Source organism: Emydura macquarii, unplaced genomic scaffold (genome assembly GCF_026122565.2).
Source record: "Emydura macquarii macquarii isolate MOO-44397 ecotype Brisbane River unplaced genomic scaffold, CSIRO-AGI_Emac_v2 contig_1230, whole genome shotgun sequence".
Taxonomy (NCBI): Eukaryota; Metazoa; Chordata; order Testudines; family Chelidae; genus Emydura; species Emydura macquarii.
Genome location: NW_027131367.1, coordinates 261,543 through 286,557, shown reverse-complemented (window position 1 = coordinate 286,557; position 25,015 = coordinate 261,543). Strand labels below are relative to the sequence as shown.

The window sequence follows — 25,015 nt, the reverse complement described above, 5'->3', positions numbered from 1 at the left end:
GTCATTCTCCTCTTGGAGCCTTGGCCCTGCCAGAACTTGCTCCTCTCCAAGAAGCAAGTGTGACAGTAGTGCTTGATTTTGCGCAAATAAAATACAATAGACAAAAATAACTTAAGACATATGGACTCAAAGGATACTGGTAGTGTAGTTCAACGCAGGTATCGCTGTCATAATAGCTCATTGAGAACCAGTAGGCAATGCAAACAGTTATTTTTGGCAGTCTGTATTCAGCAGCCAGTTAGCTAATGAGTTATATAGCAGCAGCTGAAGGTTAGATAAATGAAAGAAAAACAAAAAAACCATTGTGGGATAACAAATGCAAAAACTTGTCCATTTCTCTTCTTCAAGATCATAGGTATCATTATTTGATAGGTCATTCTTGATGTACTTGTTACTAAATCAGTATCTCCAAGCAGTCTAAAAGAGGCCTGCACATTTATGTGACTTTAGAAATAATTAGCACACAGCTCTTGCTTTGACCATTGGACTGGAATTAGCACTAGCTTCCCTCATTCAGAACTATGCATTAAATTACCATTGTACAATAGCAGCACTTTCCTTCAACCCTCTTTCTGGCTCAGACTCTTATTACAGTCTGAATGCTGAATTATTTGCCAAGTTGGTTCCAGTTTTTTCACCATCTTTCTTCTTCCAGATTTTCAGTACAGGCCACACCAGTTGGAATTCCCCCTCCCTTGGATCACTGCAATTGCCAGTAATTTTGAAACATTTACCATTGAAAATGTCTTGGTCATTTTGTGTTTTACTTCTTGTCTAGTGCCAGGATTTGCATGAATGATGCTCAGTAATCTATGGCGTCCTAGTCTCACACAGATGACCACATGATCCATCCACTGTCCTTTTTAGTTTAGGGTCAGGGCCTTGGCAATTCCAAACCGCCCAGTACACACCGCACCTAATAAGTAAGCTAATTGTAATACTTAACAGCATTTTGCAAGGTCCAAATGACTTGCACACATTATCTAATACATCCTCACAACAGGCCTGTGGGAAATGAGCCCCATTTTGCAGATGGAGAAGCTGAGGCAGAGAGGTTAATGACTTGTCCAACCCAGTAAAAGTCAGAGCTAAGACTAGGACTTTGTGTCCAATACCCAGTCGTTTAGTTTGGTTACACCTGTCTGAGGTACTGAGATCATGGCTACAGGTTTTGATGCTCCAAAAATAACACACAAGCATCTTTATAGCCTTCCAACACTATTTGGCAACAGAAGTGTTGGAGGGATTTTTATGCCAAGATAATTGACAAATAAGGGCAAGGAGAAAGAGGAGAGAGAGAGAAAAAAAAAAGCCAGCCAGAGATCAATTATTTAATGTCAGGAGAGCCATTGAGGAAAGGACACTCTCTAGAGCAGCATTTTTACCAAAGGTATGTAAAAAATGAAAAAACAGAATAGGACTGATTTGGAAATGTTTTAAGTCAACACTGTTTGCATTTCAAAATTTCCACACAAATATTTTATTAAACTAAAACCAGCTACTCAGCCGCTATCCACAGAGGGTGGTTTAATCAACCAAGCACCCTTCTCAGAACCCATGCAAGACACTCCTGGCACCGGATTGTGCCAATATTGACAGAATAATCTATTGGGAGAACTGGGCTATAACGTGGTTCTGAGAGGCACAATGGCTCCAACCTGGTTGATAGTGTTTGCTCTCCATCTATCATAGGTGCAGAATGGATCATATCCTCTGTATCATAGGTGCAGCATAGATTCACTGGTTCTCCTAAATACAGATCCAGCATAGCAAAAGCAAGAAAAAGGCTTATTGGATTTTAAAGTATAAATGTCTTTTAAAAAGGTATCAAATCTTTTAAAATAATTTGCCACTGAACTGATTACTTGGCTAATGTGTAGGATTTCCAGTCTCAGTGAGGAGAGGATGTGTGGACGCAGGGATGGCCCTAGTCTTAGGCAGGCTCGGTGCTAAATAAGATATGCAGGGGTGTTAGGCAGACAGCTGTAACCACTGCAGAGCTTTGGTTCTGGGAGAGCAGGGGGTGAGGAGGATTATATCATAGTACTTGTCAATGAGGAAAAAGGACAGGTGAAAGTCCCAGAGTTAATTTTTTCAAAATGTGTATGGTTGAATGGAGAGGCTAATGATGGGTCAAGAAACAAAGTGAACTAGGAGAGGGGTCTGATGTTGCAGGGACCCCAAAATTGCAGGGTCCAGTGCAACCTACACTTGGTATATGCCTAGGGCCAACCTTGTGTGTATATCAACCCCCCCACCACCACCCTTCTCTCTCCTTGTGAAGCAAAGAGGGAAGAAACTTCTGCAAAGATGCATTTTGGTTTAACAAAACTGGCAACTTCACCTGGTAGACTAAATAAAAGCTCCAACGTATGTTTTGTTATCTTTAAACTAATGATAAATGGAAACTGGGAAGCCTCTAGGTTGATGCAATAAATACTTAAAGTATTTCAAATTTAAAAAATATAGTTACAAGAGCCTCAATGTAATTCTATCCACCTTAACTACAGACTAATTCTTCACAGATCAACAGATGTCTCCAAAATCAGCTGCAGCTCCCCTCCTTGCTCACTGGGCTTGGTTAATAAGTGCTATCATTTATCCTTTGGAATACTGTTAAGACAACAAAACGATACATAGCACAAGTAAAGAAGTCTACTCCTAAATTTGTTTTTCATGCTGTCAAAGGTGTCGGAAGTAGTCATTGATGTAGGTCCATGTAGCAATGCAGAGTGAGCGTATCACAACACTGGAGAGAGACATCCATCAGCAGGACTTCCCAGACCTGATTGCAGAGCAGATGGGATGTTGGATTACAAGAGGAGTTCCTTGTAGTCTGTCGTAACAAGGGATATTGCTGGAATTCTCTCTGCCAGTGACAGAAGATGAGCAGAAGGGGGCTAACCCTCACGGACACTGACCCGGGGCTCTGCTAGTGAACTGTGGATGATCCCAATAATTGACTCAACACCAGCTCCTTCCAAGAAAGTACGGTGATCCCCTTCAATGACATGGACAGATACTTTCCCCTCACACACCTACACATGGCAAAAAGACAAAAAGAAAATTTTATATCCAGAATTCTAAAGCAATTTAAATCCATAATCTTGCTGCCTCAGCTATAGGACATGAAAGTCTCTTGCTTCGGACACATGGTCCATTCACTGTTCTGACTCTAGACCCTTTAATTTCAATGCGTCAATGTGAGCGCTGTTGAGGGCCAGGCGTAGGGAGTCAGAACCTACACCTTTGGCCCCAGTAGAAGTGGATCCATTTTCCCCATCACAGCAAGGAATAAGCTGCTGAAGCTGGCTGTGGGGGGAATGGAAACACTTTCAGAAAGATGGCAATATTGAGGATAGTTTCTTGGGAGGGGGGAAAGGGGAGTGCGGAGGGCCAAAAAAACCCAACACACCCAACAAAAAACTTTCCTTAAGTGCATGATAAAAATCATATCATGCATTAGACAGGGTGGAAAGGTGAATGAATGAGAAATAAGGAGTTCCAAAATGGAAGGGCACCTGGGCTCTAACAAGAGGGAAGGAAGAAAGTTACTTTTAAATAAAAATCAATAAATTCTTGTCTTATGTTATATCACAGGAAAATAATTTTTAAAAATAAGCGCACAAAGCAAAGACTGTTTTAAGTTGTCCCTGTTTCATCCCCCTTGTTTGTAGCCTAGCATCTCTTCCTTTCAGACCTGCAAAAGTGCATTTTGGGAGCTATAGAATTAGCAGTAGAAACAACCATTGGTGGTTGTTAGGAATTGGTCCAAAATTGGCATCAGAACTTCTCCTGGACTTCAGCCTCCATTTTGAAAGTGCAGTCTCATAATCAGAGCTGTTCCTTAAACTAACCTCTGAGAGCTTGTAATCTCCACCCAGGCCTTCTCCATACTCGTTGTGGGTCTTTGCCCTCAGTAGCGTCACATTTCCATGATACTTGGACTCCGGCACATACTTGTCAGCAGCCTTCAGTTTGTAGTAAAAGGAAGCAGCAGCAAAACGGAGAGCTTCATGATTGATGTTTTTGTGGCTCTGTGTTATCAGATCCACAGCAGCATTGACACGAGCTTCCAGGTCTCGCAGAGGCAGAAGAGTCTCCAGCAACTGTAGATGGTAAAAAACAATTTACTGCTAGGTGAGGTGCAGCTATCAGCTTCCTGTGTGCAAGAGGCATTTCCTTATAGTAAGTGGAGGAAGATTACCTTATTGTATTCAGTGCCTGTGAACTGTTGAACAAAAGCACACAACGCTTCAGTCTCTGCCTCAGCCTCATTTCCTGGGGTCAGCTTGGCTCGGTAGCTCTAGAAGAGAGGAACTAGCACTAATACAGGAAAGAAGTGCTCTCTTGCTCATTAGATAAGATACCATAGCATAGCGCTCTGTACTTGAAATCAAGTGACTGAAAATCTTGGGAGAATCCAAACAGGACGACAAACCCAGAAACCACAAGAGAGAATACACAGCTGATCTCCAGGTAGTTGTCACTAAGGAACTGGCCAATTGCCAAGATTTTGGGGGTCCTCTAGAGAGCTTTAGGCCAGGCAGAAGGGAAGATATGGTGGTGCTGAGAAGCCTGGCCAGGTTAGGATTCATGAGAGCATGTTGGAAGATCCAGCACCTTCAAAAACGCAGGCTAATCCCACCATTTATTATAGGACATCTGAATCAGCACTTGCATCCCAGCCCCAGTCAACTAATGGAGCAGAGCTGCTGTTTTAAAGTCACCTATAGCTCCTTGACAGCTATTTTTTTTCCTGGTAAGTGGGTGTGTCAATTTTTAAAAATGGCTCAAGTCACATGGAAGGCTCCCAAATCGTGAGCACTGGTGAGAGATAGGGTGGTCTCTGGAGGGAAGTTCCCCCAGAATCTCTTACCTGAGTGTATGCTGCCACATAGGAGTGGGACCCATCAAACAGGAAGAGGCTGTTGAGTGAATGGGAGGGGTTCTGCTGAGTTTGCAGTTGGGAGCACATTTCAAAGGCTACACAAGCTCCAAAGGAGTATCCTGCAATGCGATAGGGTCCCTCAGGCTGCACCTGCTTTATACAGTCAATGTAATAGGCTGCCAGACTCTGTATACTGTCCAGGGGAGCAGCTAGAAAGAGGAAGAAATATGGGAGTTAGGAACAGGTTGAAATCAGACAGTGGGAGATGAAGTTACATCTCCACCAGCTTACTAATGACTCCATTAGAAACACTCAGCTTCTTCTGAAAGTATATTTCTATATAGATTATAACGAGAGCTAAATCTATATTTCTGACCAAACAAGTAATTGTGCCTCAGCAGCATCAAGGATGAGCACAGAGCCCTGTCCATCACTCTGGTACATGGGCCTCCCCGTGTAAGCATCCAGTTCCACATTCAAGCATCTTCTCTTTACTCTGATATTTCTCTCTCATCTAACTGGGGATGTTTGTGACTTACCTAAGTGGACTCAGTCATGGGTCTCTGAAGCTTGGAGCTCTGCATGCAGAGGACAGGAACTAAGGCCTCAGTGGAATGGTGAAAGCTACCAAGTGAAGTTTAGAAAGTCAAGATGAACAAGGATGTAGATACCTTTTGTGCACTGGAGTCCATAGCTGGGCATACTGAGTCTGGAGGCAAGCGTGTGGAAAACTGTGATGGATCCTTCGATGGGGTGAATGAGGAAAAGAGGGCGTTCTGTGCTCTGTACTTCATTGAGCCGCATGACTGTTGGCCCTTCTGGATTCACAAGCAGGTTGTTCAAGTCCAATTCAGGGTGCTCAACCTGGCCAGCTTTCATCAGAAGGGATGGTTTCAATTCTTTAAAGGAAAGCACATCAGGAGAAGCCAGTTACAGTAAGCATAGGCCCAGAGAGAAATGAAGGCTGGTCTGGACTAGTCCTCTTGCCCACTAGATCATTAAATAGCAATGAGTGTAATCCATGTAGGAATCCAGGCTTGGTGCAGAGGGGAGGTTCTGCCACTACCTTGAGGAAGGGGGACTCAGAAGGGACACTACCATTTCCCCACAAGCCTGGCTTTTGTTATTGCTGTTCCCTCGGCATTTCTGCTTTTGTCATTTCCCTGCCCACACCAATACTTCTGCTAATGACTAGTTCATGGTTCAGGCTATTTGACACTAGCTAGCTCTCTGCACCTTTATTGCTGACACTATCTAGGGAGCACTGGAGAGCTGTCTGAGTTTCACTGGTGATCAGGCAGCAGAGAAATGGAGATGGGAGACAAAATAAGCTTCTTTCTCCTGGCTTTGGATCTTCTCTTAGGGACTTTTCCCTCCCCCTCCCACATAACTGGCTGGACCAATCCAATGGGCAGACAGCTCTAAGCGGCAGTCTATAGCACACTTGTCACTTACAATACTATCAGTTCACATCAGGCCCCCCTCCATCATCACCTGTCACTAAGAGGCTCTCACCGTTACATACTGAAAAAGACAGCTTGGGCGCACTTATTATTTTAAATGTACATGGACACCAATGGCTACTCTGGTGACCCCAGTCTCCCACAAGGCCAAATTCAGCTGGCGTACCCTCTGCTGTTCCAGATTTGGAGGAAAGTTCTCGCAGTTTGTTAATTGTAAGCAGTCGAATTTCTCTCATAGTCATGACAATATCGTAGTCCCTCTCCAGGGTCTGACGCACCTCCACTCCCATCAGAGAGTCCAAGCCTAGATCTGCCAAAGAGCTCTCAGCATTCAGACTGCTCACGTCACGGACACCTGACAAAAAGAACCAGAAGTTTGAAAAATAGACTGATGCCCTTCTACCTTTTGGACTGTTCCTGTAATTATTAAACATGTTTATTTATAGTAGTGCCTAAAGGCCAAGCAAGAATTAGGATCCCATTGTGCTATGCACTGTACAAAGAGAGAGCACCAGATGATCCCTACCGTGAAGAATTTATAATCTAAACAAAAAAGACAGACACAGGCTAGGGGAAGGGGTATAACACACCAGCAGAATGAACAATGTGAGGCAGCAAATGATGACATGGTGGTGTCATGATTTTTAATTAATGAATTTATTTGTCAGTTTACTTAAAAGGAGATTAGCTAAACGGAAGAAAAGGGAAAGGAAGCGTGGGTGAGGGGCAGGTATGAAATGAGGCTGAGGTGAAGAAATGGTGATGGGAGGGATGGAGCAAACAGCCAATCAGCACAGGGCAGAAAAAAAAAAAGTACAGTCAAACCTGCAGAAAGTTATTTGAATGTCTGATGGACCTAAGTACCCTGCTCTGGCTGCTTCTGCCCCTTCAATATCTTGCAGCAATTTCTCCTCTTTTCCTTCTCCCCTGTTTAGCATCTCCCAGGGCTCCATCCTCTGTACCATGATCTTCTCTCTCAAACCTCTCTTCTTGAGCAGCCTCATCCACTTCCTTAGGTTCACCCATCATTACCTCTGGGCAAACTTTTCTCATATTTTGTCACTTTTGTAAATTTCTTACATCTTCCTGGATATCTCACAAAAATATTGAGCAGAGGGTGATAGTATTTGTTTATGGCAATGCTATGATGTGCTGGATGCCAAAAGAGGTGCCTCAGGTAAGCCAAGTTCATTTTAATTAATTTAATAATAGAAAATAGAGCCAAAGCTAAATGGATTTTATGCTAATTTTACAGACCATCAGAAAAACTAAAGTATTCATTAATACTTTAATTCACTGATACCTTGTTAGCATGTTGGTAAAATACCCTAGTCACTGCAGATACAATACCTTTCCTCCAAATCAGCTCCTCACTGGCTCCCTAGAACTTTCACACATCAGCTCTAATCCAATCCCCCATAGCTGGGTCACACTCTGGACCTGATCTTTGGATTAGTTGTCCATTTACATAATAGAGCAAGCCACCAAAGATATATCAGTTCTAGCCAAATAGCATCCAGTAGCAAATCATCTGTTCCTGGGCAAGCTCACAGAAATGCTAGCCAAAGGCCAATTTCAAGCTCATTTAATTGAACCCAATATCCTAGACCCAGCACAATCTGGATTCAGGGTAGGACATGGGACTGAAACCATGTGAGTGACATTAATGGACAATATCTCGCTGTCAATGGCCAGAGGGCAGACACCCATTCTCATCCTCCTGGAGTTTTTTTCCAACATTGAACACTGCTGACCATTCACAGATTCCAAGACCAGGAGGGACCATTGGATCTCATCTAGTCCGACCTCCTTCCAACACAAGCCAGAGAACTTTCCCAAAATAATTCCTTGAGCAGATCTTTTAGAAGAACATACAATCCACTGTCAATCAATATTGTATCATACATTTCTATGCTAGACTGAAAAACCCTTATTAAATATTTGTTCCCCATGTAGATACTTATAGACCAATCAAGTCACTCCTTAACCTTTTCTTTATTAAGCTAAATAGATTGAGCTCTATGAGTCTCAACATAAGGCATGTTTTCTAAAACTTTAGTTATTCTTGTGGCTCTTCTCAACCCTCTCCAATTTGTCAACATCCTTCTTGAACTGTGGACACCAGAACTGGATACCATATTCCAGCAGTGGTCGCACCAATGCCAAATACAGAGGTAAAATAAAATTCCTATTTCTACTAGAAATTCCCATTTATGCATCCCAGGATTGCATTAACTCTTTTGTCCATGTCGTGACGCTGGAAGCCCCATATCTTTTTCAGAGCCGTAGTTTCCCAGGATAGAGTCCTCCAGCCTGTAAGCATGGTCTACAATGTTTGTTCCTAAATGTATACATTTACCCTGTTTTAAAAACACATGGGTTTTTTTTGTGTGCAGGGACCCCATAAGTATCAATTCTCTTTCCAATCCTATTCAAAATTATATAAATGTGTGTGTGTGTGTGTGTGTATGTATATAATGTGTATATATATATATAGCCACTAACTAAACTGGCTGGACAACATGGACTCACATGCCAGCAATGTGCAAATCTCTTCCTATCCTTCCCCACATATGACCATACCACATCACCTAGATGGTCCAGTGCTTGGACGTAATCAGTTCATGGATAAAAGCAGTTGTTTGAACCCAAGCAAGCTAAAGGAAAAAACTCTGAAGAGTTCACAGCCACAGAAGTTTCTTTTGGTTAAAGGCACACACATACAATTGGTCAATTCAGTCTGCAGTTTAGGAGTACTCCTGAAATTTTCACAGATGCTACAGTCTCACACAGTAGCATTCACAAGTAATGGTTTCTACCACCTCCAGTTGGCTAGGAGACTACATCCCATCTTGGTGGAAGATGACCTATGTCAGCTCCTGTCTGGACTACAGCAATGCAGTAATTGGGTATGAAGCAGTCAGCCCTTAGGAAACTCCAGTTAATAGTTAAACTCCCTGTAGCAGGTGTCCTCAGAAACATGGATTACCATGAGCCCATCAGATCTTGTCGTCCACGCTCTACACTGACTTCCCATAGAAAACATTTAAGGTCTCAGTGCTTCTCTTCAAGATGTTCAATGGCCTGGACCCAGCATACCTAAAAGATTGCTTAAAGCTCCACAAAGGTGGTCCTGGTGACAACTCTCCTCCTCAGGCACAATGGAACTATCGACTATAAGAATAAAGCTCATCTGTGCAGAAGATAGAGCTTTCTCAGGGACCAAACTCTTATAAGCGCTAAGGACTATCAAACCTCACTCCCTTGTGCTCCATGTGCAAAGTGCATTTCTTTGACTTGCCTTCTGTAATATAAACAGAGCATTTAAAAAAAAACGAAACAAAAAACACACAACCCAAAAAAACCAAACAAACAAAAACTTACCAAAACTCTACACTGCGCCCAAAATTCTCCCCCTGGAGAGAGGATGAGAGAACAAACTGCCCAACAGATGTTAGTCATGTCACTTAATGCACTATTGGAAGGTGCTCAGATACACTGACTAGGGCACAATAAGAACCTATATAGAACAGCATGGAATAGAGGTTTTCAAAACAGATGTTCAAGAAGGGATGGTTCCTGCCCTTATGAGCTTGCAGTCCAAGAATGGACAAAAACAGATAATCAGAAGTCAAGAAAAGGAGAACAAATAAAGATTTTGGATTAAGTTGTAGATAATGCAGAAGAAATTGAAGTTAAACAGACTGGGATGGGAAGGAGGCAGAGGAGTCCAACATCCCTACCACAGTCCTTTGTGGATGATGTTGGATGTAGCATATACCAGAAAATTAGGAGCTTGGCATACAAAAGTGGAGTGGTAGAAGTACCATGTCAGACGGTGATATCCAGGTTCCCTAGAGAGCCAGGAGGTGGAGGGGAGAGGAAAAGGTGAAGAAGAGAGGTAAGACTGCTTGTGTACTGAGACCACTGCCTACCATGCTGACGAATATGGTCATTATTATTAATTCCTTGTACTCCCCGTTGGTCTCTTGTCTTATACTTAGATTATAAATTCTCTGGGGCAGGACTGTCTTTTTGTTCTGTGTTTGTACAACACCGAGAACAAGGGGGTCCTAGCCCATGATAGGGGCCCCTCAGTGCTACTGCAGTAATAAAAAAAGATGTAACAAGATAGGACAGAAGAGGATGGAATAAGGCAGCACAGGGTGAACGAGATGATACAGCAAAATAAACATTAATTCAATTAGTTATGCAGACGATTAAGGATCAGTTAATTAAATCAAGATACAGAGAAACAAGGAATCACAGTTAAAGTAAAACACTAAATTCTAAATCTTGTTCCCCACTGCCAATACCACCACCACCACCTCCTTCTCCATATCCTGCATAATTACAGCCTTGATGTTATCTTCCCTTCACACATCTGGGCCTTTCCTAATTCCTCCTATCACCCTAAATACTCTAATGTAAAACCTCTTCTTTGTCCCCATAGTTCAAACTGGTCTGATCTCCCTTCTCTCTGACTCAGCTCCATTAGTTTCCCTTTTAGTCTGTCACAGAGATCTTCCTCCCCAACCATATTCCCTCTCCCTTGAATTTTTGCATTGGCTACTCCTCTTCTGCATTCAATTCAAGCACCCCTCACCTTTAAGGCTTTTCATAATGACCCTCTTGCCTTTATCTTTGACCTAATTTCCTTCTACACCAAATCCTGCTGCGTGTTCCACCCAAGCTTCTCTTCTAGTCACTCCTTTTGTCATCTTCATCTACTCCCAACACCATGCTTATTTCCACTCCAACTCTTACACTACATAGTACAGCTTTCCAGACACTTGACAAACAAACATACTCACACTTAATGCCACTCCTAAAAAAAACAAAAACAAAACCCCCCCACACATATTCCATGAGGTCAGCTCTGACTGCTGCCTATGCTACTACTGTATCTGCATGTATCTAGATATTACAAAGTCTTGGAATCTGAGATCTAAACTTCAATCTGTGCATTTTTTCCTATCATGACGTTCTGTGCATGTGCCCAGTGCTATAAAAATAGCGATATAAGCAGCACTCCCATAATTGTATATGTAAGAGATTCTTCTGGAGAGTCAATAGAAGTTCTTGGGCCAGAGCACGCTGCACACTTGCACTTGATTCCCTACAGACAGTGATTGGCACCAATACTTCTTACAGCAGATTCTGGAGTAAAATGTGGCTTCTAGAATTCTGATTACAGAATGTTTGTAATTATTAATGATCTAATTTACCCAGGATGTGGGCAACAGCCTCCACAAGGTCCCGCTGGCTGCTTCCTTCACTTTTCACAGAGACTTTCTCTGCCAGAACAAAACTAGACATGACAGGATGAGGCTGATTCAGGAAGTGGTCCAGAACCTCAAGGCATGAGCTGAGTCGCTGGGGAAGAGTTCCGCCAACCACAGTGTCGTTACTGCCCATTGTTTCCAAGACAACACCCACATCACCAATGGCACCCCACTGCACGGCCAGACCTGGGAAAGAAGGCAGAAGAGAGAATACATAAAATGACTAACTGGAGCATATGGCAGCAGGCAGAGGGGACAGCTAATGAAAAAATGCAGGTGTCTTCATTCACTTAGTACAGGGTCAGAATCTGGGAGGAATGTGTGCAATCATAGCAGGGACAAAGGAGGGACAAATGGGAACATAGAGAGGAAAACATAATAAACACTTTAGAAGTATGGGGAATAAACAGGAAGAAGGAATGGTTACTAACCTTCTGTAACTGTTGTTCTTTGAGATGTGCTGCTCATGTCCATTCCAAGTAGGCGTATGCGCGCCATGTGCACAGTCCGCCGGAAAGTTTTTCACCCAGAGGTACCCACAAGGTCAGCTGTAGAGCCCCCTGGAGTCGCACCTCCATAGCATCCTATATAGGGCTCTGCCGACCCTCCACTCCTCAGTTCTTTCTTGCTGGCTAATTCCGACAGCGGGGTAGGCGGGTGGGTCTTGGAATGGACATGAACACCACATCTCAAAGAACAACAGTTACGGAAGGTTAATAACCATTTCTTCTTCTTCGAGTGCTTGCTCATGTTGATTCTAAGTAGGTGACTCCCAAGCCATACCACAGGAGAACGGGTCGGAACTCAAACATCCACAGACTGCAGAACTGCTCTGCCAAAAGCAGTATCATTCCTGGCCTGCTGAGTAAAGCACAGTGCATTGCAAAGGTGTGAACTGAGGACCACAAATGTCCTGAATCAGCACCTGCATCAGGAATGCCGCAGAAGATGCTTGAGCTCTTGCGGAATGGGCCGTTATTGGTGGTGCGGGCACTTTCGCCAGGTCATAATACAGGAAGTGATCCAAGACGAGATCCGTTGAGATGAAACTAGCAGCCCCTTCATTCTGTCAGCTACTGCTACAAACAGCTGTGTCGTTTTCCTGAATGGTTTGGTCCTTTTAATGTAGAAGGTTAAAGCCCTTCTGACATCTAGTGAGTGCAGCCTACGCTCCCTACTATTAGCGTATGGTTTCGGGAAGAAAACCAGGAGGAAAATGTCTTGATTTGCATGGAAATGAGAGACCACCTTTGATAGAAAAGTTGGACGAGGGTGAAGCTGGACCTTATCTTTGAAGAAAACCATGTAGGGAGGCTCCAAAGTCAGTGCTCTGAGCTTGGATACCCTTCTGGCAGATGTTATGGCTACAAGAAAAGCCACCTTCTAGGACAAGTAGAGAAGTGAGCAGGACACCAGGGGCTCAAAACGGCAGACCTGTTAGCTTTGAGAGGACAAGACTGAGGTTCCTTTGGGGCACCAGCAAGCATGTTGGTAGGTAGTCTGTCCAACCCCTTTAGGAACTGTGTAACCATGGGGTTAGTGAAAACCGAGCACCCCAACTCCCCAGGGTGGAACGCCAAATTGGCTGCCACATGAACCTTAATTTTGATGAACCCAATAAGCCTTGTTGCTTTAGGTGAAGCAAATAGTCCAAGAGTGACGGGATTGATGCCCGCATAGGTAGGATACCTTTCCTGCTGCCCAAGCAGAAAACCATTTCCACTTTGCTAGATAAGTAGTCCTAGTGAAAGGTTTCCTACAACTGAGGAGGACCTCCCTGACCTGCTCTAAACATGCTAGTTCCATGGAGTTCAACCATGCTGTGAGGTGTAGAGACTTGAGGTTGGGATGCTGCAGGGTGCTGTGATCCTGGGTGATTAGGTCCAGGAGAAGAGGCAGAGTCATCGGTGTTTCCATGGAGAGATTGAGCTGTGTAGTGAACCAGTGTTGACGGGGCCAAGTCGGGGCTATTAGAATTACTGCGACTCTCTCCTGCCAGATCTTCACCAGTATCCTGTGGATGAGAGGGGTCAGATGGAAGGCATAGAAAAGCTGGCCCGTCCATGGAATGAGAAAGGTGTCTGTGATGGATCCCGGGCTGTGATTGTGGAAGGAGCAAAACTCCCTGCACTTCTTGTTGAGCCTTGTGGCAAATAGGTCCTCCTCGGAAATGCCTCACTGATGGAAAATACTGCTTTACACATCCAGGCGAATCAACCACTCATGAGTGAGGAAGGACCTGCTGAGGTTTTCTACCAACGTAGTCTGGCACCCGCGTAGGTATGATGCTACAAGGTGAATCGAATGAGCAATGCAGAATTCTCAGACTGAGAGCTTCCTGGCACAGGGGAGAGGAGCAAGCTCCACCCTGTTTGTTTATATAAAACATCGCTGTCGTATTGTCTGTTAGGACCAATACCACCTTGTCCCTTAGATGGCCCTGAAAGGTTTGGCATGCCACATATACAGCCCTTAGCGCTCTCACATTGATATGAAGCAGCAGTTCTGTCTAGGTCCATAGGCCTTGTGTCTTGAGTTCCCCCAGATGGGCCCCCCAGCCCACCTCCGATGCGTCAGTCACCAGGCATAAGGAAGGCTGGGGCAACAGGAAGGGAAGTCTGGCACACACCCATTGAGGCTCGCACCACTAATCCAGAGATACTAAGACCGAGGGGGGTCAGAGATACTACCTGTCTAGTGTCATGGGCTGGGTGATATACTGTGGCTAACTAGGCCTGCAGTGGCCTCAGGCGTAGCCTTGCATGCTGGACCACGTAAGTGCACACCACCATATGACCTAGCAGTTTTAAGCAGTTCCAAGCTGTGGTGTGAGGGTACTGTTTTAAGTCCTGTATCATGCCTTGCAGGGTCAAGAACCGAGCTTCAGGGAGGGACGCTCTGGTCTGCCCCGAGTCCTGCACTGCTCCAATGAACTCTATCCTCTGAGTGGGGACAAGCGTTGACTTTTGCTCGTTGATCATAAGATCCAGCCTGTCAAAGGTGGCCCTTATCACCATGACGTGTGCCTCTACCTGCGCCCAAGTGTGTCCCTTGACCAACCAGTTGTCACGGTAGTGAAACACCTGAATCCTCTGTCTCCTCAAGAAGGCTGCGACCACCAATAGACATTTGGTGAACACCTGGGGTGCTGCTGATAGACCAAAGGGCAGGACCATGAACTGTAGATGCATCTGATTGACTACGAAACAGAGAAATCTCCGGTGTCTTGGCACAATGGCTACATGAAAGTACGCGTCTTTCAAGTCGAGGGCGGCATACCAGTCACCCGGATCCAGAGAGGGAATGATGGAGGCCAGGGAGACCATGCGGAACCTCACCTTCTTAAATGAACCTGTTGAGGTTTCACAGGTCGAGAATAGAGTGAAGCCCTCCTTTGGCCTTCGGGATTAGAAAGTAACAGGAATAAAACTCTTTCCCCCTCAGATTGTGAGGGACCTCTTCCACTGCCCCTGTCCTTAGAAGTGACTGCACCTCTTGAAGAAGCAGATGCTTGTGAGAGGGGTCCGTAAAGAGGGACGCGGATGTGGGGGTGGTAAGGTGGTGGAGAAGAAAACTGGAGCGAGTTTCCCAATTTTACTATGCGCAAGACCCACTGATTCGATGTGATCTGGGACCACGCATGGTAAAAATGGGATAAATGGTTCAGAGGCCAATGGTGGTTTGGATCTGAGCCCAGAACTGGTGTGCTGTCCTTGGGCGCACCCTCCAAAGTTTTACTTTGGTCCAGAGGACTGCTGTGTCTGGCCCAGATTTTGGCTAGAGGAATGAGGGGTATTCTTCCTGTTGTTTCTACCCCTTCTATGGCACTAGCCCTGTCTTGGCTGGTAGACACGGGGCATGGGCTGTGGCTTAAATGGCTTCCTTTGAGTTGCTGGTGTATGCAACCCGAAGGATTTTTAAATGGCTCGAGTCCTTTAGGCTCTGCAGCTTAGAGTCTGTCTGGGATGAGAACAAAGCCAGTCTCTCAAACGGAAGGTCCTGTATAGTCGTTTGGACCTCCTGTGGGAGACCTGAGGGCCATAGCCAGGAGCTTCTTCTCATGACCACCCTGGACAACAGTGCGCACCGCCGTGTCTGCTGCGTCTAAAGCTGACTGGAGCAGAGTCTTTGAGACCACCTTCACCATGGCCACGAACTTGGACTTGGAGTCCTACTGTACCAAGTCTTTAAACTTGTCCATTGATAACCAGGAGTTGAATCATCAAGTGATCCTAAGTAGATATGCTTACATGATCCAAAGTTGGAGTCCCTGGTGGAGTACTCCTTCCGCTCAAAGAACTCCAACTTTTTAGCATCCTTGCTTTCGGTGTGGGTCTGTTGTCCTTGCCTCTCTCTCTCATTTGCGGCAGCCACCACCAATGACCCAAGTGGGGGATGGGTATAAAAATGCTTATGCCCTTTAGATAGTAGAGTATTTCCTCTCTACTTTCTTTGCGGTACAGCGTAGAGAGGCAGGGGTCTGCTACAAGGTCCTTGTGGTCTCTCAAGTAGTTTTTATTAGTGGGAGGGTGACCCTGGAAGGGCCCTCTGGGGCCAGTATGTCCACCATAGGGTCAGTCCCCACCACCACCTCCTCCACTTGGAGGCCCATATTCTGAGCTACTCTGCACAGTAGCTCCTGATGTGCCCTGCTGTCATCTGGTATGGAAGCCAGAATAGGTCCTGCTATCGCCTCATCAGGGGATGAGTAAGAGGATGTTCTAATGGGCACTGCAGATTCCTGCTCCTCAGCGCCGGCTGCGTTCTGCGGTGCCACCTTGCTCTCCATGGTGCCAGGTTCCCAGGGTTCATCCAGCTCAGTGCCTGGGTCTGAGATGTCTTTGGTGTTCAGTGGGACACTCGCCAAGTAAGAAGGTTAGGGTCTGAATTCCGATGCAAAGGAATATGACGTGCCCGACTGGGACCCTTGGGATTGGTGGTATGCCCATGGGGTCCAGAATGGCCACTGTGGACGCATCTGCCATTAAGGTGGCCACTGCGTTGAAGGGGAGGGTGGCCCTTCCGGTACCAGCTTCTCCTGGATATAATGGACTCTGTCTCAGAATCCAAGGAGAGCCTCTCACCATACAGGGACCACGGCGGCACAGTGCTGGATGGTGCCAAGGAGAATGCTGAGGAGAATGGGACCTGGCCATCAGCGCCAGTTTGCCCTTGGAGGGTACCGAGGTCTTCTTCAATGCCAGGGCTTTCACCTGCTCTTGCTGAGGGTGGGCTGACGGGGCTGTTTCTTCGATCAACTCCCTTGCCGCCTCAAAAGTCTTGGGATTGGAAGGGAGCTGCAGAGCCTCCTCCCATATCTCCCTCTGAGGAGACGCCACAGGCGCTGGACTCAACAAGCGCCTTCCCGGGGCTGGAGTCAACAGTGCCTTGCCTTCTGGATCAGGGCTTAAGTGGCCTGGCACAGGTCGCACTTTGCTCATGTCCCCTGTGGACAATCTTGCTGTTGGTGAGCGCCCCCATCTGACCTCTTCTTCTTGTCCGGCACTGGGGAAGGGGATCATTGCCGCTGTCCCGCACATGCCAGGGAAGTATGGTGGTGTCACAGCCCCTTAGCAGAGTCCTTTCAATGCGGCACCTCTGTCACGGATGCCAGAACACTCCGCACCAAGGCAGATGTGCTGGACCCTTGCTCCACCAAGGCATCCATACGTCAAAGAGCCGCTTCCATCAGCAAGAATTTCAGTCTTTGGCTCCTTTCCTTCTGGGTCCTTGGACAGAAGCCCTACAGATTTTACAGCGATCCTGCTGGTGTGACTCTCCCAGTCACTTAAGGAAGGAGGAGTGCGGGTCATCTCTGGGAATAGGCTTCTTGCAGGAACTGCACAGCTTGAAGCCAGGCATGCTTCAGGGAGGGGAGAAGGGAAACTACCCGCTAATTGGGAGTACACGATCTTAATCTACACTAACTACAACTAATTCTTAACTATTTACAGGTACTTAACAAAACAATCAAGGGGGAAATCGCTTGCAAAGCAAGAAAAACCTCAGGGGCAGTAAGAAGGAACTAAGGAGTGGAGGGTCGGCAGAGCCCTATATAGGGCGCCATGGAGGCATGACTCCAGGGGGCTCCACAGCCAACCCTACAGGTACCTCTGAGGGAAAAACTCTCCAGAGGACTGTGCACACAGCGTGCACATCTACTTGGAATTGACATGAGCAATCACTCGAAGAAGAACTAGAAACTCCAGTGAATAATCACAGTTATGGCATAACAGGGAAAAATGAGTTGTTGCTTGTATATCAAAGATATATGTCAGGCATGGCCAAACTTACTGACCACGTCCAAAACCTCCCTTTCCTGCTGGGCAGAATCCTCTAGCCCCACCATCCTTCCACAGGGCAGAAGGTCTGAGCTCCCCACCCCAGTCTGGTAGGTAGAGAATGGGGGAGAGGGGCAAAAGGGGCTCTGCCAGCCAAACTCTAACTGTAAAAGAGCTGCATGCAGCTCATGAGCCACAGTTTGGCCACCCCTGATATATGTACTTGCACTGAGGTTGAAATAGAAGTGGGAGGCAGACTTATTGAAAGTCTCTGGGTAAGGATAAAAGGGGTACAAAACAATGGTGATGTCATGGTAGGGATCTATTATAGAAGGCCTAACCAGGAAGAAGGGGTGGATGAGGCTTTTTAAAAAAACAGCTAACAAAATCATCCAAAGCACAGGACTTGGTAGTGGTGGGGACTTCAGCTACCCAGGTATCTGCTGGGAAAATAGTACGACAGGACACAGATTGCAGAAGGCGGACAAAGCAATTAGGGGAGAGGCTGTTCTAGATTTGATTCTGACAAACGGAGGAACTGGTTGAGAATTTGAAGGTGGAAGGCAGCTTGGGTGAAAGTGGTCATAAAATAAGGGTTCATGATGTTAAGGGATGGTAGGAGGGAAAAAAAGCAGAATAAAGACAATGGACTTCAAGAAGGCAGACCTTAGCAAGCTCAGAGAATTGGTAGATAGACTTGCTTCCCATGGGATCTTAAGAGGAGAAAAGAAAAAAAAAAGTTCAGGAGAGTTGGTAGTTTAAAAATTATTGAGGGCACAAGAGCAAACTATCCCAGGAAAAATAGGAAATATGGTAACAGACAACTCTGGCTTAAACAGGAGATCTTCAAACAACCTGAAACTCAAATAAGAGTCATACAAGAAGTGGAAGCTAAGTCAAATTATGATGAATATAAAAGAACACCACAAGCATGAAAGGACAAAATTAGAAAGACCAATGCAAAAAATGAGATTAAAACTACCTAGGGACATAAAAAGTAACAAGAAAATATTTTACAAATACATTAGAAGCAAGGAGGAAGACCAAGGACAGGGTAGGTCCATTACTCAATGAGGAGGGAAATACAACAACAGAAAATGCAGCAATGACTGAAGTATTAAATGCCTTTTTTGTTTCAGTTTTCATCCAAAAAAGGTTAGGTGATCGGATGACTAACATAGTGAACATCAGTGTGAATGGGGTAGTATCTGAGGCTAAAATAGGTAAAGAAGAAGTTAAGAATTACTTAGACAAGTTAGATGTCATCAAGTTGGCAGGACTGGATGTGATACATCCTAGAATACTTAAAGAACTTGCTGAAGAGATCTCTTAGCCATTAATAATTATATTTGAGAACTCGTGGAGGACCAGAGAGATCCCAGAGGACTGGAAAAAGGCAAATATAATTCTCCTTTTTATAGGTAGATACAAGGACAACCCAGGGAATTATAGACCAGTCAGCTTAACTTCAGAACCTTGAAAAATAATATAGCAAATAACCAAACAATCAATTTGTAAGCACGTAGAAGATCAGGTAATAAATAACAGTCCACACGGATTTGTCATCAAGAACAAATCATGTCAAAACCTAACAGCCTTCTTTGACAACCCTTGTGCGTGGGGGAGGGGGAGAAAGAGTAGATAGGATATATCTCAACTGTAGTAAGGCTTTTGATACTGTCTTACATGACTGTCTCATAAACAAACTAGGGAAAGATAGCTTGGATGAACCTACTACAAGGTGTGTGCACAACTAGTTGGAAAAACCATAGTAAAAAGTAGTTATAAATGTTTCACAGTCAAGCTGGAAGGCATATCGAGTGTGGTCCCAGAGGTATCTGTCCTGCATTTGGTACTATTCAATATCTTCATAATCATTTTGATAATGGCACAGAAAGTATGCTTATAAAGTCTCCAGATGATACTAAGCTGGAAGGGGATACAAGCGCTTTCGAGGACAGGATTAGAATTCAAAATGATCTTGACAAACTGGGAAAATGGCCTGAAATAAATAGGGTGAAATTCAATAAGTGCAAAGTACTACACTTAGGAAGGAATAATCAGTTGCACAAACACAAAATGGGAAATGACTGGCTAAGAAAGTACTGCAGAGAAGGATCTGTGAGTTATTGTGAATCACAAACTAAATAGGAGTCAACAATGTAATACTGTAAGAAAAAAAGCAAACATCATTTTGGGATGTATTAGCAGGAATGTAGTAAGCAAGCCACGAGAAGTAATTCCTCCACTCTACTCAGCGCTCATAAAACTTCACCTGGAGTACTGTGTCCAGTTCTGGGCACCACACTTTGGGAAATATGTAGACAAACTGGAAAAAGTCCAGAGGAGCGTAACAAAAAATAAAAAGGTGTAGAAAACATGATTTATGAGGAAAAAAAGATTGAAAAATTGGGGTGTGTTTAGTCTGGAGAAGAGAAGACTGAGGGGGGGATATGATAACCCTCTTCAAGTATGTAAAAAATGGTTAAAAAGAGGAGGGTGATAAATTGTTGTCCTTAACCACTGAGGACAGGACAAGAAGAAATGGGATTCAGTTGCAAGGGAGATTTAACTGTAACAATAGTCAAGCACTGGAACAAATTATGTGAGGAGGTTGCAGAATCCCTATTGGAAGTTTTTAAGAACAGCTTAGACAAACACCTGTCAGGAATGGTCTAGATAATACTTAGTCCTCTCACAGTGCAGCAGATGGGTCTAACTGACCTATTAAGGTCCCTTCCAGTTGTACATTTCTATGATTGTGTGTTTACTGACTATCCATAGACTACCAGGGGAGTGTATGTGCATGTACATGAGCCAGAGAACGAGTGGGGAGAGGGGTGCTCTAAGCATTCATGCTTGCTCCAGATAAGTACATGAGCTATCTGGATATTCATTTTCTTCTGGCTGTAGAACAGGTTTTGCATTGTTACCTGGGAGTCCATCATGCCGTCGCTGCTCACAGATGCGCTCCATGGTAGAGTTGGCAAAACCATAGTTACTCTGCCCCGCATTTCCTCTTCCACAGCTTACAGAGGAGAAAGCAACAAAGAAGTCCAAGTCTGGGCACTTTTCACGACTCACCCTAGGAGTAAGATAGAAAATTAGTATCATTTTCAACTTGTTTTAAAAGGATCATTCCCTTCCCCCTCCCTAGTGATAGTAACAAGTAGAGAGTTTTCGGAATGTCATTGGCCTCCAGCCCCATTCAAGTACCCCACATTTATCCCTCCTATGACACCTACCGGTCCAGATGAAGGGTGCCTGCATACTTGGGTTTGTTGACATCACGGAAGAGTTCTGGAGACTGATTCTCTAACATGGCATCTTTAAGTACCTGTGGGAGACACAAAAGGCAACATCAACATCTCTCCAGTCTTTGCTCAGGTTGAGTCTACCCTGCTGCAATTTCAACCTCAAAAATATACACAAGCAGATTTTCCATTAAGTTCTAGAACAAAAGATCCAGCCAAGATCTCCCAGAAAAACATGTTCTGAATGTTGGTCTGTTCTGAGATGCAAATTCTTACATGTTTAAGCTGAAATATTACTAAGAATATGAGAATCTCTTAGCTGAAGCCGGTAAGGCCCTACCAGCCTCAACAAGAAGTATTTATTTTCTCCTGTTCTCTCCAGGCCTCCTACTGCAACAAAATCTTCCTTAACTAGGAAGTGATGGATAGGACTATTCTTGGCCCCAGGGGTCACTAAGAGCTGAACATGCTTAACCCAGAGTTGAGCACATTGTCTCTGTAGTGCTATTAGCTTAGGGAACAATAATAACTTCATGTAAACCAGACCTATCCAGGCCAACTGCACTTTGAAAGGCAAAAGATTGCCCGAGCTGTCCCCCTGGTGACTTGGCCCCATATGCTCTATGCAGAAGGCACTGTTGCAGCTACTCTGTCCTTTGAGTCCTAAGCATTTTTGTTACTCACCATAGCCAAGTTGAAGATGCCCCCAACTGGTCCAAGCTGTAAAGCTTCTTCTATCAAGTGCTGTGTTCCTTCAAGAGTCCCAACATCACTGGTGGACACCAGAACCTGGACTCCCATCTCCTTCCACTCTCTGACTCGTTTAGCTTGGTACCCTGCAAAAATAGAGTCTAGCTTGAGATTCATTATTCCAGGTACTCTATACCCTGGTGAAGCTCTACTTCCTGCACTTTTTCTGGCCACATAGAGCTATTGGAAAGACTTCTCAGTTATGTACTCAGTTGATTCTTGCCCTATCTGAGACCAACAGCAGCATTTAAACTAAAGCATCAGAACTTTGTTTTGTGGCTGCAGACTTGACTCGTTGTTCACTAATGGTTAGACAGACAACAGAGTCAAAGTTCTTTTCCCCAGCTACCATCAGTTCACTGTGTGACGCAAGACATGTAACTTAGTGCTTCTCTTTCCCTATCTTTAAGATGAAGACAATACAATCCTTTCTAAATGCTGAGCATGTTGGATGGATATGCTATTTAAAATGCAGACTGCTTTCCTTGTGGTATAGTGTAGCCCAGTAGTTCCCAAACATTTTCCCTGCATGACCCCATTTTCAGATGTGTTATTTCCCACTACCCCAGATAGCATGGTAGTTGCCATTTAAAAATGGTATCTTCCATGTAGTGTGACCTCACATGCACTGTACATACACGGTCACACGGCAAGGAAGATACCATTTTCCTTTACAAAATGGCATCCTCTGGACTGCATAATCTCACACACATTCAGTGGCTGCGAGGTCATGCTGCACGGAGGACGTCATTTTGTGGAGCAAAATAGCATCCGCCGTGTGACATGACCTTGTGCATATGGTGCATGTGTGGTCACGCTGTGCGGAAGAGGCTGGTTTTTTTGTAAAATGGCATCTTCTGCATACTCTTGCACATCATGAAGTGGCACTTGGGGTCATGACCCACAGTTTGGAAACTGCTAGTATAGCCATTGCTCGCAGGAAATAAGCTCCTTAAAAGGAATCTAGCAACTTTCATGGTGACTTTTGCACTAGCGTTCTTCCATGTTTCAGATCCCACCAGGCCCTCTCTTTCTCTGGGCAAAGATGTAGATTTGACTTTATATAGTGCCAAAAACATGCTTGGTGCTTTGCAAACATAAGATGATAAAGTCCCATAAAGGAGAGGCTTTAAAGAGGAGAGAATGAAGGCCAGGGGTACCAGATCAGGAAGCGAGTTCTGTTGGACAGGTGGAGGGGGCCATATGAAAGACAACTTGGAGGGGACAGTGAGGGAAGGAAATGAAGGTGTGGTGTGAAAAAAGTAAAGGATGAGAAAAGAGGTAGGCAGGAACAGTTGTACAGAACCTTGAAAGTGACAAAGTTTGTTGCAGCAGTGTAGGGATTTAAAGAGGGAATGGATGATCAGATCGGCAGGTAGGGTAAATTATTTTCACAGTAGCACTTTGGACAGATCAGGAAGAGTAAGGCAAGTGTGAAGGAAGTAGGAGAGAGAAGAAAGGGTGCAGTAACTAAGGTGAGAGAGATGAAGAGTTGGACAAGCTTAGGGCAGTGGGATAGAGAGGAATGGATAGATTTTGGAATGCAGAAGTTGGCAGGATTCAGCAACAACGTCAAAGTTGGAAGACAGTGGGGGAGTCAAATGCCACCAAGCTTTGCATACCTGCAGGACAGGCATGATAATAGATTTGCCAATGGAAATAGAAAAAGAAGTTCAGTTTTTCCCATTTGAGCCCAAGTTGGTGTCAGGACCAGGGAAAACAGTTGTGGATACGGCAGTGAGGTAGATCAGTCATTTAATTATGGGATAATGTCACTAAGGGATAAGAGCTGAAGGGGGGGAGGGAAAAAGAAAAACAAAACAAAACAAAAACAAGGACAGATCTCTGGGGAGGTGACAAAGAGCTTGAGGCTCAGTATCACCAAATGATGGTTGGAGGGGGAAGATGCATAGTCTTTGAAACCAAGAGGATGCGAGTCTCTAGAAGGATGATAGGAGACTTTGTAAAGGAAGGAGTCATTGAAGACTTGAGTAAGGATAGTTTCTGTAGACTGCCAGGCGCTAACTTTTGTTTTTGCCAATGGATGCTCCTTTCCACCCCCTCCTCTGTCCCTTTCTGCCTCAAGGGCAAGCAATGTGGGGGGAAGGGAAGCGGAGAGGAATGAATGGTGGGGGAAGGGGTAGAGCAAGGACAGGAAGAGGCAGTGTGAACGCGGGGCCTTGGAAGGAAGAGATCCAATGGGAGCAGGCCATCAGGGTGGAACGTGGGTGGGGCCACAGTCTGGGCACCGGTGGCCCCTTCGCTTCTCAGGAGCTTCCATTGGTGGCACTCCAAAAGGCAGCAGGCTAGCACCACATCCAGCATTTCTTGCGCCATTTGGGGAGGCTTAGCCTTCCCAAGACTCTTATACCTGCTGCCCATGCTGCGGCTTGTGGGCGCTGAATACCCCCTATTTTTTTCAGTGGGTGCTTGAGCACTCACGGAGTTGACACCAAAGGAAACCACGAGAAAAGTATGGGAGGATGAATGCATGTATTAACAAAGGAAGCATAAGCAGCATGAGTAGAAAGTCCACTGAAAAAAACTCAAGAGGCAAAGGAAAGGCAAGAGATGATGCAGTAGCTGGAAAAGGAGGTTGGTACAAGAGATTTCTCTCTTGGGATACCAGAGACTCTAGCATGTTTCAAAGGAGAAGGAAAGGAACCAGATGGGAGTGTGTAGTGTTCCAGGAAACTGGATGATCAGAGGGACATGGGACTGAGCTCTACCTTGTGCCTCAATCTTCATTAGCAGACTACCATCTGAAACAGCAACCACAGCGATAATCCTGAGACCACAGCTTCTGGTCTCCATTCTCCTCATCCTTTATGTTAGGTTATCTACTTACCAGATCGTATGCCAGAACGAGATGTCAGTACAAGCTTCTGGGCACATCTCTCAACCAGCCACTGAGCCAGTTCCAGCCCAAATCCACCTAGGCCTCCTGTGATGATGTAGGACTTTGTAGGTGGGCAGGAAGTTCGGGATATGGCAGAGAGTCTAATTGGCTCAGTCTCCCTCACAGGAAGTTCTCTCTCTTCTTCATGGACCTTCCAACAGTCAGACAACAATTAAATAAGAGAGGAAATAG

At 45.0% G+C, this 25,015-nt stretch overlaps 1 protein-coding gene across 1 annotated transcript in view; it reads right to left on the bottom strand.

Annotated features, from left to right (window-relative positions):
• Positions 1–1,317: 1,317 nt before the first annotated feature.
• The window catches only part of FASN (fatty acid synthase), a 71,848-nt gene continuing 48,150 nt past the window's right edge, over positions 1,318–25,015 (bottom strand). The window contains exons 33-43 of the mRNA XM_067547110.1: positions 24,773–24,974; positions 21,859–22,010; positions 21,166–21,257; positions 20,854–21,005; positions 11,583–11,825; positions 6,521–6,709; positions 5,563–5,790; positions 4,880–5,100; positions 4,208–4,306; positions 3,858–4,109; positions 1,318–3,038 (exon numbers count right to left, since the gene is read on the bottom strand). Of these exons, the coding sequence (XP_067403211.1) occupies positions 2,901–3,038; positions 3,858–4,109; positions 4,208–4,306; positions 4,880–5,100; positions 5,563–5,790; positions 6,521–6,709; positions 11,583–11,825; positions 20,854–21,005; positions 21,166–21,257; positions 21,859–22,010; positions 24,773–24,974 (1,968 nt within the window). The 3' untranslated portion in view covers positions 1,318–2,900. The remainder of the gene's footprint in view (positions 3,039–3,857; positions 4,110–4,207; positions 4,307–4,879; positions 5,101–5,562; positions 5,791–6,520; positions 6,710–11,582; positions 11,826–20,853; positions 21,006–21,165; positions 21,258–21,858; positions 22,011–24,772; positions 24,975–25,015) is intronic.